Source organism: Piliocolobus tephrosceles, chromosome 10 (assembly GCF_002776525.5).
Source record: "Piliocolobus tephrosceles isolate RC106 chromosome 10, ASM277652v3, whole genome shotgun sequence".
Classification (NCBI taxonomy): domain Eukaryota; kingdom Metazoa; phylum Chordata; class Mammalia; order Primates; family Cercopithecidae; genus Piliocolobus; species Piliocolobus tephrosceles.
This window is the reverse complement of record NC_045443.1, coordinates 97,853,697-97,872,216: the sequence shown is the minus strand read 5'-3', so window position 1 is coordinate 97,872,216 and position 18,520 is coordinate 97,853,697. Positions and strand designations below refer to the sequence as shown.

General features: G+C 40.1%; 1 protein-coding gene across 1 annotated transcript in view; it reads left to right on the top strand.

The window, feature by feature from the left end:
* The window catches only part of DEPDC4 (DEP domain containing 4), a 10,893-nt gene extending 9,271 nt beyond the window's left edge, over window positions 1-1,622 (top strand). Inside the window, 1 exon segment of the mRNA XM_023185159.1 lies at window positions 1,438-1,622. Coding sequence (XP_023040927.1) covers window positions 1,438-1,622 — 185 coding nt within the window.
* Window positions 1,623-18,520: the final 16,898 nt, after the last annotated feature.

Sequence of the window (18,520 nt, the reverse complement as noted above, 5' to 3'; positions counted from 1 at the left end):
CTATCTATCTATCTATCTATCTATCTATCTATCTATCTATCTATCTATACATTTTAGAATTTCACATGAAATCTTCCATTTTTATACATTAATTTTCTTCAAAGTACTTTAGCAGTGGCCAAATTTAGTCCACAGACCATTGGCTTGGGAGCTCTGCAGGAAACTTACTATAACATTGCTTTTGTAATTTTGTTAGATTAAAGGAAAACCAGGCTGGTCCAAGTGCAATGGTATTTACAACTAATTGATTACAACCAGTTACAGATTTCTTTGTTCCTTCTCCACTTTCACTGCTTCACTTGACTAGCCTCAAAAAATAAAAAATAGGTTGGGCACAGTGGCTCACGCCTGTAATCTCAGCACTTTGGGAGGCCAAGGCAGGCAGATCACCTGAGGTCAGGAGTTCAAGACCAGCCTGACCAACATGGAGAAACCCTGTCTTTACCAAAAACATAAAATTAGCCGTGTGTGGTGGCGCATGCCTGTAATCCCAGTTCCTCAGTAGGCTGAGGCAGGAGAAATTGCCTGAACCCAGGAGGTGGAGGCTGTGGTGTGCCATTGCACTCCAGCCTGAGCAATAAGAGCAAAACTCCATCTCAAAAATAAATAAATAAATAAAAACAGGCCGGGTGCTGTGGCTCACACCTGTAATCCCAGCGCTTTGGGAGGCCAAGGCAGGTGGATCACTTGAGGTCAGAAGTTTGAGACCAGCCTGGCCAACATGGTGAAACCCCATCTCTACTAAAAATACAAAAAATTAGTCTGGCGTGGTGGTGCACACCTGTAGTCCCAGCTACTCTGGAGGCTGAGGCAGGAGAATCACTTCAGCAGGGGAGGTAGATGTTGCAGTGAGCCGAGACTGCACCACTGCATTCCAGCCTGGGCAGAGTGACACTCTGTCTCAAAAAATAAGTAAATAAATAAAAATAAAATAAAAATAAAGGAAAAACAAAGTATTAATTATGATGATGGTTAGGGTGATGAAAAACTTAACAGGAACTTAACAGGAATGACTGGAAATCCAAGATAAAATTGGCCTAATATTGTATTTTAGTTTAAAAACAACGAACTACAATTATCTGTGTTACTCTAAATACAAAGATAAATAATTAGTAATCTTATATTCTCTCAGATGTGTAATATAAGTTATAAGCATGACCAGTAGTTTTTTATTTTTGGAATATATCTTTATGATCAGCATAACAGAAAATAAAATTAATATGGCTCATAACTCTGATGTTTAAGATCAATCTTGAAAAATTGTAATATAACAAGTGTAAATTATCTAATCATTAAATTAACCCATTATATTACTACTGAACTAGTTTTGCTTTTGTATTATTTATAAATAGAATTATTTTATAATATTGGTTGAATGTGTATGTTTTATTTGCCGATCTTGATCATTGCATTACTTTCCTTTTCAAGTTATACAAGATGTTTGGAAAGAACAAACATTATTATGTCTTCTTTAATTGATTCACCTTCCATTCTTGGACAATGTTTTGGAGCCTCCAGTTAAAACACAAAACCTTCTATTAAACAAAGAGGAAGATCTTGTTACCGCTAATACTTGCCTAGACAGAGAACTTATTCCAAGTTTATGTCTACTGAATAAGTGACCGTTTTTATTGTCAAATAATTTATAAACAGTTTTTTCACATATTTGCCCTTGCTATTTTAAAATGTGAGAAAATATTCATGTTATAAGCTGATACCATCTCTCTTTTATAAATTATCATTATGAATCCCCATTTGATCTAGCAAAGCCATTGGTCATGACCTACAAGATCACTGGAAATTAGAGTGGTTTGGTTCATATGAATTCATTTATATGTCAGTCGTCTTCTCCCTGCACCATCCAAAATTCTGTCATTTCCATTTTATTATCCTAAATAATATAGCCATCCCAGTTTCTACCAGCTTATTTATCCCTGCCCTAGAAGAATCCATAGTCTAGAAGGGGAGACATACACGAGAGAAAAAATTATAATCTGACGAGATAAGTCCTATCATAAAATCAGCCTAATTTGTAGATAAGAGATTAAGGGAACCCTGAATGAGCCTCCTTTCCCGTTTACTCCCAACTCCAAGCTATTTCTCACTTCTGAATAAAGCAGCTGATGGAAACTATAGGCATTAGACCTTGAGTACTGTTGGGATTCCAGCAGGGAGAACTGATATAGTGCTTCCTCCTATGTGAGCCAAACAAGAAAAGAAGATTAGACACCAAGGCTGAGGACCAGAAAACTTCAGATCTTGTGAAGAGATTAGTGATCAGAGACCTCTGGACCCTCTTAGTCAATTGTGGTCCTGTTTGTACATGGCAGATTTCTCTTATTCGCAATAGGCCAAGAAAGACCCAAACAAAGGGCTGAGTCTTCCTTCCCTTGAGTCAGGGGTAGTATAGGAACACCAGAAAAGAAACAGGATTTCTGCAGGTGCCTCTGCAGGGAACCCACAGGAGCCAGTCTGTCTTAAAAAGCTTCCAGGCAGAAGGGGCAGGTTATCTGTAAAAGAAAAGCAATCAAACTTTCATTAGTCTTTTCATCTGCAATATGTCTAGAAGACAATCACACATATTAGGCAAGATGTACTATTCATCTGTCAGGAGAAAAAAAAAGAAAGAAGGAAAGAAGGGCCAAAGGACCTGTAATCCTAGCAACTTGGGAGGCTAAGGTGAGAAGATCGCTTGAGGCCAGGAATTCAAGGAAGACAACATAGTGTGAGACCCTGTCTCTCTAAAAAAAAAAAAAAAAAAAAAAAAGATTTAATTAGCTAGGCATGACAGCACATGTCTGTAGTCTGAGCTGCCCAAGAAGCTGAGGTGAAAGGATCACATGAGCCCAGGAGTTGTAAGTTAGAGTGAGCTATGACTATGTCACCGCACTCTAGCTGGGTGACATAGCGAGACCCTGTGTCATATTTAAAAAAGAAGAAAGAGAGGGAAGGAGGGAGGGAGAAAGAAAGGAACAAAAGGAGAGAGGGAGGGAGGGAGGAAAGAAAGAAAGATATTTGAGGAATTCTAAGAGGATTATAAAGAATTCAGGCCAGGCTCAGTTGCCCACACCTATAATCCTAGCACTTTGGAAGCCCAAGGCAGATGGATCACTTGAGTCCAGACGTTTGAGACCAGCCTGAGCAACCACAGCAAACCCCCATCTCTATAAAAAATACAAAAATCAGTCAGGCGTGATGGTGCACGCCTATAGTCCCAGCTACTCGGGAGGCTGAAGTGAGAGGATTGCTTGAGCCTGGGAGGTGGAGGTTGCAGTGAGCTGAGATCATGCCACTGTACTCCAGCCTTGGCAACAGAGTAAGACTCTGCATCAAAAAAAAAAAAAAAAGAAAGTCAAAAAAAAGGGACATACCCTTAAGGGAAATTACAATAAATACTAACCTATCTTGGCAAGACCTGGGGATTGGGAGGGCAGCAGATATGGAAAAGGGAGAAATAAAGGCCTTCTAAAGGAGTCACTGGAGGGCAGGGGAGTGACAGGACCCTAAATTTCTTACCTTATTATGGAAACAATGTATGGTGGGGTAAATAGTACATCTAGGTTAGGGAAATATTTGATATCTTACTTTCAAATAATAATAGAACCATATGCATCTCATCGGAGCAGGAAAAGGCAGGGTAACTACTAACAAAATTAGAAATAAATAATAAAGCGTTCATTAAAAATTATTTTAACTTCTTGAAAATAAAGGTCCGTAAAGGTGTGGTGGTATTCAGTAAGGAATACAGCCGTTCCCTCTCATACAGTCCTTCACTCATCCAGCGAAACGTATTGAAATGCTTCTCCCAAAAAATAATTTCTTCTTTAGATTTATCTAGCTATAATAAGCTAGTTTTTATCATGTTTTATCAAATAATGCTTTAGTTAAATGGAAATGTTAACCGTTGCTTTATTTTGGTTTGCATTCTCCCTCTAGGATCAATAACTGGCTTAATGCAGCAATTGAATGCTTGGGGTATTTCCCTGACCAGTTAGTAGTTACAGTTAGTCAGCAGTTACTGCAAAATGGAAATGAAGAGACAAGATTGAACAGCCAGAAGATACTCTTTGATGTCATAGCAAAATACTATGCTCAAGAGAGAGATTGCCTATTAACTGATGAGTATTTTGATATTCATTCAGGAATTATTGAACGTTGAGGTAAGACAGGATGTTTATACTTTAATTTTTAGTGTAATAAAATATTTTAAAATATACAAGTTGAAATAGAAAATTGTGTATACTATATGAGTATTACATTTTAATATTTTTCTTCTATGATATCAAGGTACTTCAGGAAGTCTTGTTTTACTTCACTACCATTGCCTACCTTGTAAATTCTATTAGCAAACGTAACTAATATAGTATAGTGCATAAATCTAAGGAATACATCACAGGGACATCGCAGGGACATTCTAAGAAACATGATATAGCCGGGCACGGTGACTCACACCTGTAATCCCAGCATTTTGGGAGGCCGAGGCAGGGGTGAGTCACCTGAGGTCAGGAGTTTGAGATCAGCCTGGCCAACATGGTGAAACCCCGTCTCTACTAAAAGTACCAAAAATTAGCCAGGTGTAGTGGCGGGCGCCTGTAGTTGCAGCTACTCTGGAGGCTGAGGGAGGAGAATGGCATGAACCCGGGAGGCAGAGCTTGTAGTGAGCCGAGATCGTGCCACTGCACTCCAGCCTGGGTAACAGCAAGACTCCGTCTCAAAAAAAAACAAAGAAAAGCATATGATGTAGTATAAGGATTTAAGAACTGAGGTACCTAGAAATACTAACTTCTGAGTTATTAATCTGATGAACTTTCAGCAAAATAAAAAGTGAATGACATGTCATTTTTTAGCTATGTAAGTGGCCATATAATTTCATGTTAAAAACAAAATAATGTTCGATAATGCTGGATATAGCTACATCGCATATTACATAGAATTATATAGATAATTTCCTGTGTTTGAAATATTCCATAATAAAAAATTTTAATTGTGGAAAAGAACCTGCAAACCAATACAACATTGTAGCATTTTAATTGACTACTAAATAAATACTTACTGTACTCTCCATTTTTCATCCTATGCTTTGTTTTCTTTGTAACCCATGTAACAGAAAATGAGAAAAGGGCAGAAGCACTTGAAGCAATACAACTATATCTAAGATTGCTGTTGCCGAACATTAGAGAAGAATTACGATGGCTACTTACTTTTATGGTGTGGCGTCAGAGCCTACAAGTTGCAAAAACAGGTGAAAAATTTTGCAATAAGTTTTACCATTTTTTTGCTATTTTTTTCCTTTAAAAACCATTTATGCTAATGTTAATGTTTCTGTTTACAGTATGATAATAAAACAGTGGTCCTGAAAACTCTTGCCAAATCAGTTTTGCAGACCAAATCATTATTAAAAGTGTGGGCAGAACAACTGGTCTGGTTTCTACTGGAGTACCACTCCGAGCTCGTCAAGCTATCTCTGGCATTTTGCCTGGGCACTTTTATTACCAAGCTACTTGTGTCAAGCAAAAAAGAAAATCATTCACTCAGTAAATAATTTACTAAGTACCTATAATGTGCAAAGTTTAAAGAAATGCTGACTCCCCACACCCATAAAAGAGAAGGAAGAAGACTTAAAACCATTTTGTTGGCTGGGCACAGTGGCTCATACTTGTAATCCCAGCACTTTGGGAGGCCGAGGCAGGTGGATCACTAGAGCCTAGGAGTTCGAGACCAGCCTGGGCAACATAGCAAAACCCCATCTATACAGAAAAATAACAGACCGAGCACAGTGGCTCTTGCCTGTAATCCCAGCATTTTGGGAGGCCCAGGTGGGTGGATCACCTGAGATCAGGAGTTCGAGACCAGCCTGGCCAACATGGCAGAACCCCGTCTCTACTAAAAATACAAAAATTAGCCAGGTGTGGTGGCACGTGCCTATAATCCCAGCTACTCAGGAGACTGAAGCAGGAGAATCGCTTGAACCTGGGAGGCCAGAGGTTGCAGTAAGCCAAGACTGCGTCACTGCACTCCAGCCTGGGCAACAGAACAAGACTCTGTCTCAAAAAAAAAAAAAAAAAAAAAAAAAAAAGCAAGGCGTAGTGGCATACACCTGTGGTCCCAGCTACTAGGGAGGCTGAGGTGGGAGGGTCAGTTGAGCCCGTGAGGTTGAGGCTGCAGTGAGCCATGATCACACCATTGCACTCCAGCGTGGGTGACAGAGTGAGACCCTGTCTCAAAACAAAGCAAAACACTTAGGAGTAGCAGTAGCATTAGTAAAACATGGTCTTAATATATTTTGAAGTATTTTTGAAAGATATTTTTTTTAGCCTCACTATTATATTTTAGTACCAGATAATAGTATGAATACTTTTAATGGTGTTATTTCTCCAAAGCCTCTATAAAGAATTCTCTTTCTTCTGTTTCTTTGCTTAAAAATGTGTCCAACTGCGCACAGTGATACATGCCTTTAACCCCAGCTACTCTGGAGGCTGGGGTGGGATGACTTGAGCCCAGGAGTTTTCAACTAGCCTGGGCAACATTGCAAGGCCCCATTTTATTTTTAAAAAATTTTTTGTCTCATGTCATAATGCAACATATTGATCCAAATTTTGTGACAGTTCTGTGACCTTAACTGAACTTTTTTTTCTGTTATTTACAAGAAAAAGGTGGCACTAAGTATATACAATAGAGGCAATCCTCATTAACATTAAACATTTAAAAATGTTTCATTCCCCTGAATTTTGAATGAAACATATTTTAAAAGGTCATTTGTAAGTCAATTGTTAGGTACTCTACACCTAGTTTTTCATCCAAAGAAATAAATAACAGATGGTAGTAAGGGCCCAGGTTATGTAAATGTTTAATACTACAGTCACTAAAGTAAAATTCTCATACTGTACTTTTTCTCATATGTAGTTTACCTGCTAAAATGGGTCCCAGATTTCAACTAGCAATTTAGAAAGAACACTTCCTCTCCTCTATCCTCTTCTGTACTACGCAGCCTCTCTCTGCTTTCTTCTTTCTCACTCTACCCGCTCCTCTGCATAAATGAGTCTGCCTCTTTCCTACACGTGGTACAGATATTAGGAAGGACTTTTTTTCATCTTTCTACCTCCCCCTTCATGTTCAAACTAGCAGTGTCATAAGGAAACATACTAGTTCAGGTCAGGTGCAGTGGCTCATGCCTGTAATCCCAGCATTTTGGGAGGCCAAGGCGGGTACATCACTGGAAGTCAGGAATTCGAGACCATCCTGGCCAACATGATGAAACCCAGTCTCTACTAAAAATACAAAAACATTAGCCAGGCGTGGCGGCAGGCACCTGTAATCCCAGCTACTTGGGAGGCAGAGGCAGGAGAATCGCTCGAACCCGGAAGGCGGAGGCTGCAGAAAGCCAAGATCGCGCCACTGCACTCCAGCCTGAGCGACAGCACGAGACTCCATCTAAAAAAACAGAAACATACTGGTTCAAGTTTTGTACCAGGCCACAAATGGAGAAAAGCAACTTGACATGGGCTGGAGGAAGTGGGGGTATGAGAATCAGGAAGCAGGGAGAAGGGCCCTGATGGTTGGTTTCTAGAGATTAGAGGCTGACGTATTTCAGGGAGGCTGAGGTGGGGATATTTATGACAGGGGCTCTGGAACATGCCACGCTTGTTCCTGTTACAGGGCTTTCCCTGTTCTGTTTACCTTTGGCCACTGCTTTCACTCTAGCCTCTTTCTCTACTTTGTTTTCTTTTTTTTTTTTTTTTGAGACGGAGTATCGCTCTGTCGCCCAGGCTGGAGTGCAGTGGCCGGATCTCAGCTCATTGCAAGCTCCGCCTCCCGGGTTCACGCCATTCTCCTGCCTCAGCCTCCTGAGTAGCTGGGACTACAGGCGCCTGCCACCTCGCCCGGCTAGTTTTTCGTATTTTTTAGTAGAGACGGGGTTTCACCGTGTTAGCCAGGATGGTCTCGATCTCCTGACCTCGTGATCCGCCCGTCTCGGCCTCCCAAAGTGCTGGGATTACAGGCTTGAGCCACCGCACCCAGCCTACTTTGTTTTCACAGTGGCATTTACCACTACCTGAAATTATATGTATTATGTATTTGCCTATTTTGTTGTTGTTGTTGTTGTTAAATTGTCTTTCTCTCCTATGAGAATGTAACTTCCCATAAATTTGGGAACTTGATCTATTCATTCATCACCTGTAACAATACCTGGCACATAACAATCACTCAATTTTTATTGAGTGACAGAATGAATTAATGGGGACAGCATCATGGCTGGAAAGTGGCAGGATGAGTGGAAGCTAATGAAAAGGTAGCGTGTGAGCCAGGATGAAGGAGCTATCTAGACATGAGCTTCAGGATTGTAGGGCTAGGGCATGCCCTCTGTAACAGTATTAGTCAATGGATTATTTCTCCAGATACGTGTAGTAGTCTGGGATTACCTTTGCTATAACCAAATTAGAAAAGAAATAGATACCTATTTTGTTTGGGGATTTTTGTTGTTGTTATTAGAGACAGGATCTTGCTGTGTTGCCCAGATGGGTCTTGAACTTCTGGACTCAAGTGATCCTCCCACTTCAGCCTCCCAAAGTACTGGGATTACAGGTGTGAGCCACCATGGCTGGCCTATTTGCGTATTTTAAGATAAAAATTTTAATGTATTTTAGAGCTACTACTTACATATGGACTGTGTAATGTTATTTAAATAAATGCTATAATTAAATAAAAATAATTTTTATTGTTATAGGAGAACATTTCCCTAAGGATGGGGTAACCTAATTTTAAATGTAATACATACATGAAAGCAGAAAAGATTTTAAGAGTGCTAAAAAAATTTCAAGAATTTATAATTCAGAGGCCTTCTACCACCCACCCTTTCCACTCATCTATGATCCTCTCCTTCTACTCATTGGTCAAAAATATGGAGATGTTTTTCTTTGTATGTTGAAATGCTGGCTAGAAAAAATTATATTAAATATTTGAAACTACCTGTTTTGTGTAGACACCAGTTACTTTTATTGGATCTGGTTAGTAAGAAACTTAAGAAGCTTCTACATGGAGAAGATGCACATGCCATATCAGGTATGGATTCCAGCTTGTTCCTCTTTTATCGTTAAGTGACTGTTGTGGCCAAATGAGTTGGGAAGGCATCAAAGATGAGTATGTAATAAATGTATGTAAAGTGTTGTAAAAAGTGGTTATAGTAAGGTTATTTTTTAGTATCTCCTGGGCAAGTTCTTCTCTAGTTCTTTTTTGAAGCCCTTTATTTACCTTTTCTACTAAGAAGGCAAGAACTTTCTGTCTCTCACTGCTGCTCCCAGTTCTCACCTCCCCTTCAATTATCACCCACATGCCTGCTTCTTTGCTCCTGTGCTCTCTGTTTTGTCTTTTTCTGACTCTCAGATTCTTTGATTCTTTTTCTTGTTTTTCATCCTCTCTCCCTTGCTCGCTTCTTTTCTAGGGGAAGGATCAAATTTTATAGAGGAGTAGCCTGACTCCCAGTTGAATAGAGTCCATGATTTCATTCAGTGTCTTTAGGCTATTGGTCTTATTTTTTTTTTTTTTTTGAGACGGAGTTTTGCTGTCGTTGCCCAGGCTGGAGTGCAGTGGCACAATCTCGGCTCACTGCAACCTCCGCATTCTGGTTTCAAGCGATTCTCCTGCCTCAGCCTCCGAAGTAGCTGGGATTACAGGCTCCCGCCGCCACACCCAGCTACTTTTTTTGTGTTTTTAGTAGAGACGGGGTTTTACCATGTTGGTCAGGCTGCTCTTGAACTGCTGACTTTGTGATCCACCCACCTCGGCCTGCCGAAGTGCTGGGATTATGGGCATGAGCCACCGTGCCTGGCCCTAATTGGTCTGATTCTTTAACTTATAATTGTTTAAAACTGTAACATATTTTTAATCCAAGTTTATTAAGATTGTCGGCCGGGCGCGGTGGCTCAAGCCTGTAATCCCAGCACTTTGGGAGGCCGAGACGGGCGGATCACGAGGTCAGGAGATTGAGACCATCCTGGCTAACACGGTGAAACCCCGTCTCTACTAAAAAAAAATACAAAAAACTAGCCAGGCGAGGTGGCGGGCGCCTGTAGTCCCAGCTGCTCGGAGGCTGAGGCAGGAGAATGGCGTGAACCCGGGAGGCGGAGCTTGCAGTGAGCTGAGAACCGGCCACTGCACTCTAGCCCGGGCGACAAAGCGAGACTCCGTCTCAAAAAAAAAAAAAAAAAAAAAAAAAAAAGATTGTCATGCAGGAAACAAAATAGCTTAATAAATATATCTGTGAGTGCCCACACCAAATTGTCTGGGCACCTTTTTGCCTCAGTTTCCTCAACTACCAAATAGGAATGATAATAGTTATTTCATTGTGCAATTAAATACTCAATATTTATTCTATTAATGGGATATTAAATGTTTATTAATATATAATGCTGGTTGTAATTATGATTAATATATCTGAATTAATATGACATTAGCTGACACATATACTGAGCCCTACTATGTATCAGTAACTGTGTTGAAGATTAACATAGACTTATGCAATTATTTAATCTTCACAATAATCTACTGTGTAGGCATATTAATATTATTATTATTATTTGATTTTATAGGGTAGGTAACTGAAGCTTAGAGAGGTTATGTAACTTGGTGAACTAGAAAGATAGGTGACTCTTTTTCTTTAAAAAATGTTTCAAGGGTTGTGGCGGGGAAAAAAATGATTCAAAGGCATTATTAATTGTTGGAAAGAACATTTACAGAGGAGGGCATAAGTGTACTTGCTTGAATTACTTGGAATTTCTTAGCTAATAGATGCCATTTTATCTCATTCCCTTCTTTGAATACAGAGTATATGGCAACAAGTATGTTGCCACATGCATCCTATTTGATGTAAGTAAGTATTGATACTAATGAAGTATTCTGAAACTAGTACTTAGAATCTTTTGGATTAATTTAATCTTCTCTGTCTAATTTCAAAACAAACATTAATTGGCTGCCATTACTGTATTGTCTTTTCACATTCAACTTTTCATTACTTTTGACTTTTGAGGAAAATAGAAGGATTGTCAACATTTTACTCTTTATTTCTATTCAACAATATATGCTAGGCTGGGCGCAGTGGCTCCCGCCTGTAATACCAGCACTTTGCGAGACTGAGGTGGGTAGATCACCTGAGGTTAGGACTTCGAGACCAGTTTGGCCAACATGGTAAAACCCCGTCTCTACTAAAAATACAAAAAGTAGCCAGGTATGGTGGTGCATACCTGTAATCCATACTTCTTGGGAGACTGAGGCAGAAGAATCACTTGAACCCGGGAGGCAGAGGTTACAGTGAGCCAAGATCATGCCACTGCACTCCAGCCTAGGCGACAGAGCAAGACTCTGTCTCAAAAACAAAAACAAATACAAAAACGAATACACTAAGGGGGGATTATAAATATAAGTGTTTTGCACAATGCCATATACTACAAGTACTTGGAAAGTGAAGAGTTTTCTGATAATATTTTTCCCTAAATAACTTGCCTATTTTATCTCTTCTTGAACCTTATCTCTTACTCAGTAAAACTGTCAGAGTATATCAGTAAACAACTTTAAATTTTTAAATTGCCTCCATGCTTTGTATTGTATGCTTTTTTCTCCGTAGATGGCTTGAAATTTATTTTCTTTTGTTTTCTTTTTTTTGAGACAGAGTCTCGCTCTGTCACACAGGCTGGAGTGCAATGGTGCATCTCTGCTCACTGCAACCTCTGCCTCCTGGGTTCAGGTAATTCTCCTGACTCAGCCTCCCAAGTAGCGGGAATACAGGCAAGCGCCACCACGCCCAGCTAATTTTTGTATTTTTAGGTAGAGACAGGGTTTCCTCATGTTGGCCAGACTGGTCTCGAACTCTCAACTTCAAGTGATCCACCCACCTCGGCCTTCCAAAGTGCTGGGATTACAGGTGTGAGCCACCGTGCCTGGCCTGAGTACTTGAAATTCATGAGTATTGATTTAAAATGCTTCTGACAGCCAGGATTTGTCTATCTGATCATTCAGTTATTCACTTAACATTTTTTGAATATCTGCAGTTGTGCCAGAACTTGTATAAGCACCACAAAACACAAAGATGTGTAAGATAATGCCACTGCTTGCAATAAGCTCACATTCTAACATTCAAAATAACTTGCACATAGTAGATGTTCAATAAACATTTGTTGACTAAATTCAGTGGAAGAGTTGATAAATGAGAGACAGCCATATCAATGAATCATAAAATTCTGACAGGGATATGTTCAAGCCAGAGGAGATTATGGAAGCTTGGAGGAGGATTACCTGACCACCTAGTCTGAGGGAATCAAAGTTCGTAGAAGAGATAATGCATAACAGGAGTCTTGACGAATAGGAGCTTAAAGAATTAGAACAGTGTGAGCAAAAATAGGTAAGCACTAGAAACAGCAGTCAGGCATAAGGCAAAACAAAATGAAACAAAAATGACCAAAAGAAAAAAAAAAAAAAAAGCCAGGCATGGTGGCATATGCCTGTGGTCCTAGCTGCTTGGGAGGCAGATGTGGGAGGACTGCTTGAGCTCAGTAGGTCAAGGCTGCAGTGAGCATTGATCATGCCACTGCACTCCAGCCTGAGTGACAGAGTGAGATTCTGTCTCAGAAAACCAAAAAATTTAAAAATAAAAATAAATAAATAAAAAGAAACTGCTGCCAGGGAGACAGTAGAAATGGAAACTAGAGAGATTGATAGGTATCATCTTATGAAGGGCCATGTCATCATCTTATGAACATGTCTCTAACTTATTGGCCATGTCACTTAAATTTTTTATGTATTTCTCTTGAAACTGGGATACTGGTTTCTTGCTTCTCTTGCTTCTAGTTATTTTGGAGATCAAATAATGTGTGTAAAATAACATCATGTATGTTTTGCTAAAGTAAAAGCACTTTTGAAAGAAACTGGAACGAAGAAAGCCTAGACATAGGTAATGTACCATAAGACCAGTTTGGGTAAGGACAGTTTAGTTGGTTTTTTAACTTGCTTTTCCAGTGGTACTTTTTTTTGTTTTTTTCAGGCTTTACATTTTGCCAACCCTTGATATACAAGGAGTTTGAAAAGCGAAAGGGAAGGACAATTCAATATCTACATCAGTTGGCTCTTGAGATTAATAGTAACTCCAGCATCTCTCTGAAATGAAAAAAGAAATTAATTAAGGAATTTCAAAAACACCATCCAGAAGCTTTGAATTAACCATTTCTGGTACAAGAAACTACAATTTGTAAATACAAACATTTCTCTGGTGGTTTTCTCAAATTGCCATACTTACACTTCAAAGAAAGCATAATCTCAAAAAATTTTAAGTGTTTTATTTTTTATTTTTATTTTGTAGAGACAGGGGTCCCACTATGTTGCCCAAGCTGGTCTCAAACTCCTGGCATCAAGTCATCCTCCTGCCTTGGCCTCTTAAAGTGCTGGGATTATAGGCATGAGTCACTGTACTTGGCCATTATTTTATTTTTATAAAATATTAATTTTAATTTAATCATGCTTAAAATATGTTAAGGAAGTTTTTAACTTCAAGAAGGAATACAAGTTAGCCTTCATGTTTGCTGATTCACTTAACTATTATGCTGCTAAAATCACTTAATAAATGTGCTGCTATTATTCGGGAACTAGTACAGTTAATTTCCTTTTTTTTCCACAGGAAAGGAACTTTTCATACACGAGCTTCCTGAAGAAAGCATGCACTTTCCTTAGTATATGATTATTTTCAAGCAACCCCCTTAAGCTGCTGTAGTGTAGCTTAAATGACTATGAATCATTGAAATAGGGAAAGATGCATGAAGTAGTATTTTTTTTTTTTTTTTTTTTGAGGTGGAGTCTTGCTCTGTCCCAGGCTGGAATGCAGTGGCACCATCTTCTCAGCTCACTGCAATCTCTGCCTCCCGGGTTCAAGCAATTCTCCCTGTCTCAGCCTCCCGAGTAGCTGGGATTACAGGCGCCTGCCACTAGGCCCAGCTAATTTTTGTAGTTTTAATAGAGATGGGGTTTCACCATGTTGGTCAGGCTGGTCTTGAACTCCTGACCTCAGGTGATCTGCCCGCCTCAGCCTCCAAAGGTGCTGGGATTACAGGCATGAGCCACCATACCCGGCCGCATGAAGTAGATTTGAAAGGCCACAAATTAAAAATTCGTAAACATCAAAACTGTGATTTCTGTCTCTAATTCTTCTTCAGTCCATGTTTTATGGTTATCTTCTTTCCTTCACATTCTTTCTCTGCTCCTTCCTTTTCTTTCCTCTTCCTCTCTTTCTCTTTCCAGCTCTTTCACTTTTTTCTTGCCTGCTTCTCTCTGTCTCTTTCTTTGTTTTAAACTGGTTAGTTCACTCTATGGCATCATTCCCTAATGTAGCAGGGAGTCAATACCTATGGAAAGTTTTACACAGAAAAATTCTTTTGGGCCAAGCATAGTGGCCCATGCCTGTAGTCCCAGAACTTTGAGAGGCCAAGGAGGGGGGATTGCTTAAGGCCAGGAGTTCAAGACCAGCCTGAGTAATAGTGAAACCCTGCCCCTATCTCTACAAAAATTACCAAAAAAATTTAGCCAGGTGTGGCAGCTCACACCTATAGTCCCAGCCACTCAGGAGGCTGAGGTGGGAGGGTCTCTTGAGCCCAGGAGTTTTAGGCTGCAGTGTGCTATGATTGCGCCACTGTACTACAGCCTGGGCAATAAAGCAAGACCCTGTCTCAAAAAAAAAAAAAAAGAAGAAGGAAAAAATATTTTGTGGTAATCTTAATTTATATCATTGATCACAGGGAAAGAGAAGCATGATTAATTAAGTTTTTGAAAAAAAAAACTATATTAGACAGATGTCATCAGTTTTATCTTTTTGTATAAAACCTGTATCAGTTATCTTGAATTAGAACACTTAGTTTCTAAGTTCTCAACTAAGAAGCCAGACATAGTGGCATGTACCTGTAGTCCCAACTATTTGAGAGGCTGAAGCGGGAGGATCCCTTGAGCCCAGGATGTTTAGTTTGTTTGTATGTTTGTTTTTGTAGAGATGGGATCTCACTGTATTGCCCAGGCTAGTCTCAAACTCCTGGCCTCAATTGATCCTCCTGCCTCTGCCTCCCAAAGTGCTGGAATTGCAGTTGTGAGCCACTGTGTCTGGCTGACCACAGGAGTTAGGGGCCAGCCTGGGCAACATAGCAAGACCCCGTCTCAGGGGGAAAAAAATTCTCAGCTAAGGCTTGGCCTGGTGGCTCACGCCTGTAATTCCAGCACACTGGGATGCCAATGCAGAAGAATTGCTTGAGACCAGGAGTTCAAGGCCAGTCTGGGCAATATAGTTTGACCCTGTCTCTACAAAAAATATAAAAATTTTAATTGCTGGGCAGAGTGTGGTGTACCTTGTAGTTCTGACTACTCAGGAGACTGAAGTGGGAGGATCACGTGAGCCAGAGTTTGAGGTTTCAGTGAGCCATGAGTGTACCACTGCACTCCAGCCTGGGCAACAGAGCAAAACGCTGTCTCAAAAAAAATAATAATAATTATTGGCCAGGTGTGGTGGCTCACACCTGTAAATCCTAGCACTTTAGGAGGCCAAGACAGGTGGATAACTTGAGGTCAGGAGTTCGAGAGCAGCCTGTCCAACATGGTGAAACCCCATCTCTACCAAAAATACAAAAATTAGCCATGTGTGGTGGTGGGTGCCTGTAATCCCAGCTACTTGAAAGGCTGAGGCAGGAGAATCGCTTGAACCCAGGAGGTGGAGGTTGCAGTGAACTGAGATCACACCACTGTACTCCAGCCTCAGCAACAGGGAGAGACTGTGTCTCAAAACAAACAAACAAAAATTCTCAACTAAGAGTTTGTGAAAAGGTCTCAAAGGGCCAAAGTACAAGACACTTTCTGAAACTATAGGCAGTTTTTTGTGTGATCTGTGCTTATGGCATGTTTCTAGGAAGACAATCCATGGCTATCAGCAAATTTTCACGAGGACTGTGGCGCAAGCACAGTAAGAACCACTGGGTTCAAGAATCTGAAAGTCTTTCTTGATGTATATTTATATATTTCCCAAATTTTGCTTTTACCTTATGGATAAACTATTAAATATCCCAATGTTATATTAACATAAGAGCATTGGCTGGATGTGGTGGCTCATGCTTATAATCCCAGCACTTTGGGAAGATCCCTTGAGCCAAGGAGTTCCAAGACCAGTCTGCACAACATGGCGAAACCCCATCTCTACTAAAAATGCAAAAATTAGCCAGGCGAAATGGTGGGTACCTATAGTCACAGCTGCTCAGGAGGCTGAGGTGGGAGGATCACTTGAGCCCAGGAGCAGAGGTTGCTGTGAGCTGAGATTATGCCACGGCACACCAGCCTGGGCAAAAAAAAAAAAAGGCACTGAACTAGATGACTTCTAAGTTCTTCCTACTTAAAAAAGAAAGAAAGAAAGAAAGGCTGGACATGGTGGGTCACACCTGTAATCCCAGCACTTTGGGAGGCCAAGGCAGGTGGATCACCTGAGATCAGGAGTTCGAGACCAGCCTGGCCAACATGGTGAAACCTTGTCTCTACTAAAAATACAAAAAAATTAGCCGGGAATGGTGGTACATGCCTGTAATCCCATCTACTTGGGAGGCCGGGGCAGGAGAATTGCTTGAACCTGGGAGGCAGAGGTTGCCGAGATGGCGCCATTGTACTCCAGCCTGAGTGACAGAGCAAGACTCTGTCAAAAAAAAAAAAAAAAAGCAACCCAATTATATGATACTAGAAGATAAAACTGCCCTAATCTGCATATGGCTTTTTTTTAAGTTGGGGAGGAAGTTAATATACTTCCAGTGGAAGACCTGAGAGGGTACCTGAAGAGACACCAGGAAAATACTGGAAACATGCCACCAAGCCCTCTTCGATACAAGAGTCTCCTTATTCAGAAAGTTGCCATTTTAATGTTCAGTGTGAATTAGGTAGGGATTTGCTAGTCATCACTATGAATGGTAGATACTTTGAGAAATGCTTTAAGGTTATTACTATGTCCTTGCATCTGCTGTTCAGAAAATTATAACCTTTTATCTTCGCACTGAGCCTCAGCTTTTTAAAAATCTCTAAAATAAAAATACACATGCACAGATTTATATTTTTAAGATTGAGATATTCCTTTAGTAGTTTAAGATTGAAACAAAGAAATAAAAAATGAAATAAATTTTAAAAAAAATTTTAAGATTCCGCCAGATAATACCAAAGGTACCTTCCAACTTTTTGATGGATAACAGCCATCTCTCCATCTGTAAATAGTGGGTTCGTGAGGGAAAATGTGTGGTAACAAGAATGTGGGCTCTGCAGTCTACAATTCAATGCAGTTTCCATCAAAATACTACCATCGTTCTTTACAGCATTAGAAAAAAAAAATAAAAACCCTAGGCCAGGCGCAGTGGCTCACACCTGTAATCCCAGCACTTTGAGAGGCCAAGGGCAGGTGGATCACCTGAGGTCAACAGTTCAAGTCCAGCCTGGCCAGCATGGTGAAAACCCATCTCTACTAAAAATACAAAAATTAGCTGGGTGTGGTGGCACATGCCTGTAGTCCCAGCTACTCAGGAGGCTGAGGCAGGAGAATCGCTTGAACTCAGGAGGTGGAGGTTGTGATGAGCCAAAATCATGCCACTGCACTCCAGCCTGGATGGTGACAGAGCAAGACTCCATTTCAAAAAAAAAAAGAAAAAGAAAATCCTAAAATTCATATGGAAACAAAAAAAGAGCCTGCATAGCCAAGGCAAGACTAAGCAGAAAGAACAAATCTGGAGCCATCACATTACCTGATTTTAAACTATACTATAAGGCCATAGTCACCAAAACAGCATGGCACTAGTATAAAAATAGGCACATAGACCAATGGAACAGAATAGAGAATCCAGAAATAAACCCAAACACGTATAGCCAACTGATCTTCAACAAAGCAAACAAAAACAGAAAGTGTGGAAAGGACACCCTCTTCAACAAATGGTGCTGGGATAATTGGGAAGCCACATATAGCCACCTTACTCCCACAGAATGGCCATAATTAAAAAATAAAAAAAAAATAGATGTTGGCATGGATGTGGTGAACAAGGAACACTTCTACATTGCTGGTGGGAATGTGAACTAGTATAGCCACTATGGAAAACGGTGTGGAGATTCCTTAAAGAACTATAAGTAGAACTGTCATTTGATTCAGCAGTCCCACTACTGGGTATCTACCCAGAGGAAAGGAAGTCATTATACGAAAAAGATACTTGCACAAACATGTTTATAGCACCACAATTCACAATTGCAAAAATATGAATGAATGAAACTGGATCCTCATCTCTCACCTTATACAAAAATCAACTCAAGATGGATCAAGGACTTAAATCTAAGAACTGAAACTATGAAAATCCTAGAAGATAACATGAGAAAAACTCTTCTAGACGTTGGCTTAGGCAAAGATCTCATGACCAAGAACCCAAAAGCAAATACAACAGAAACAAAGGTAAATAGGTGGGACTTAAACGAAAGTGCTTTTGCACAGCAAAAGGAA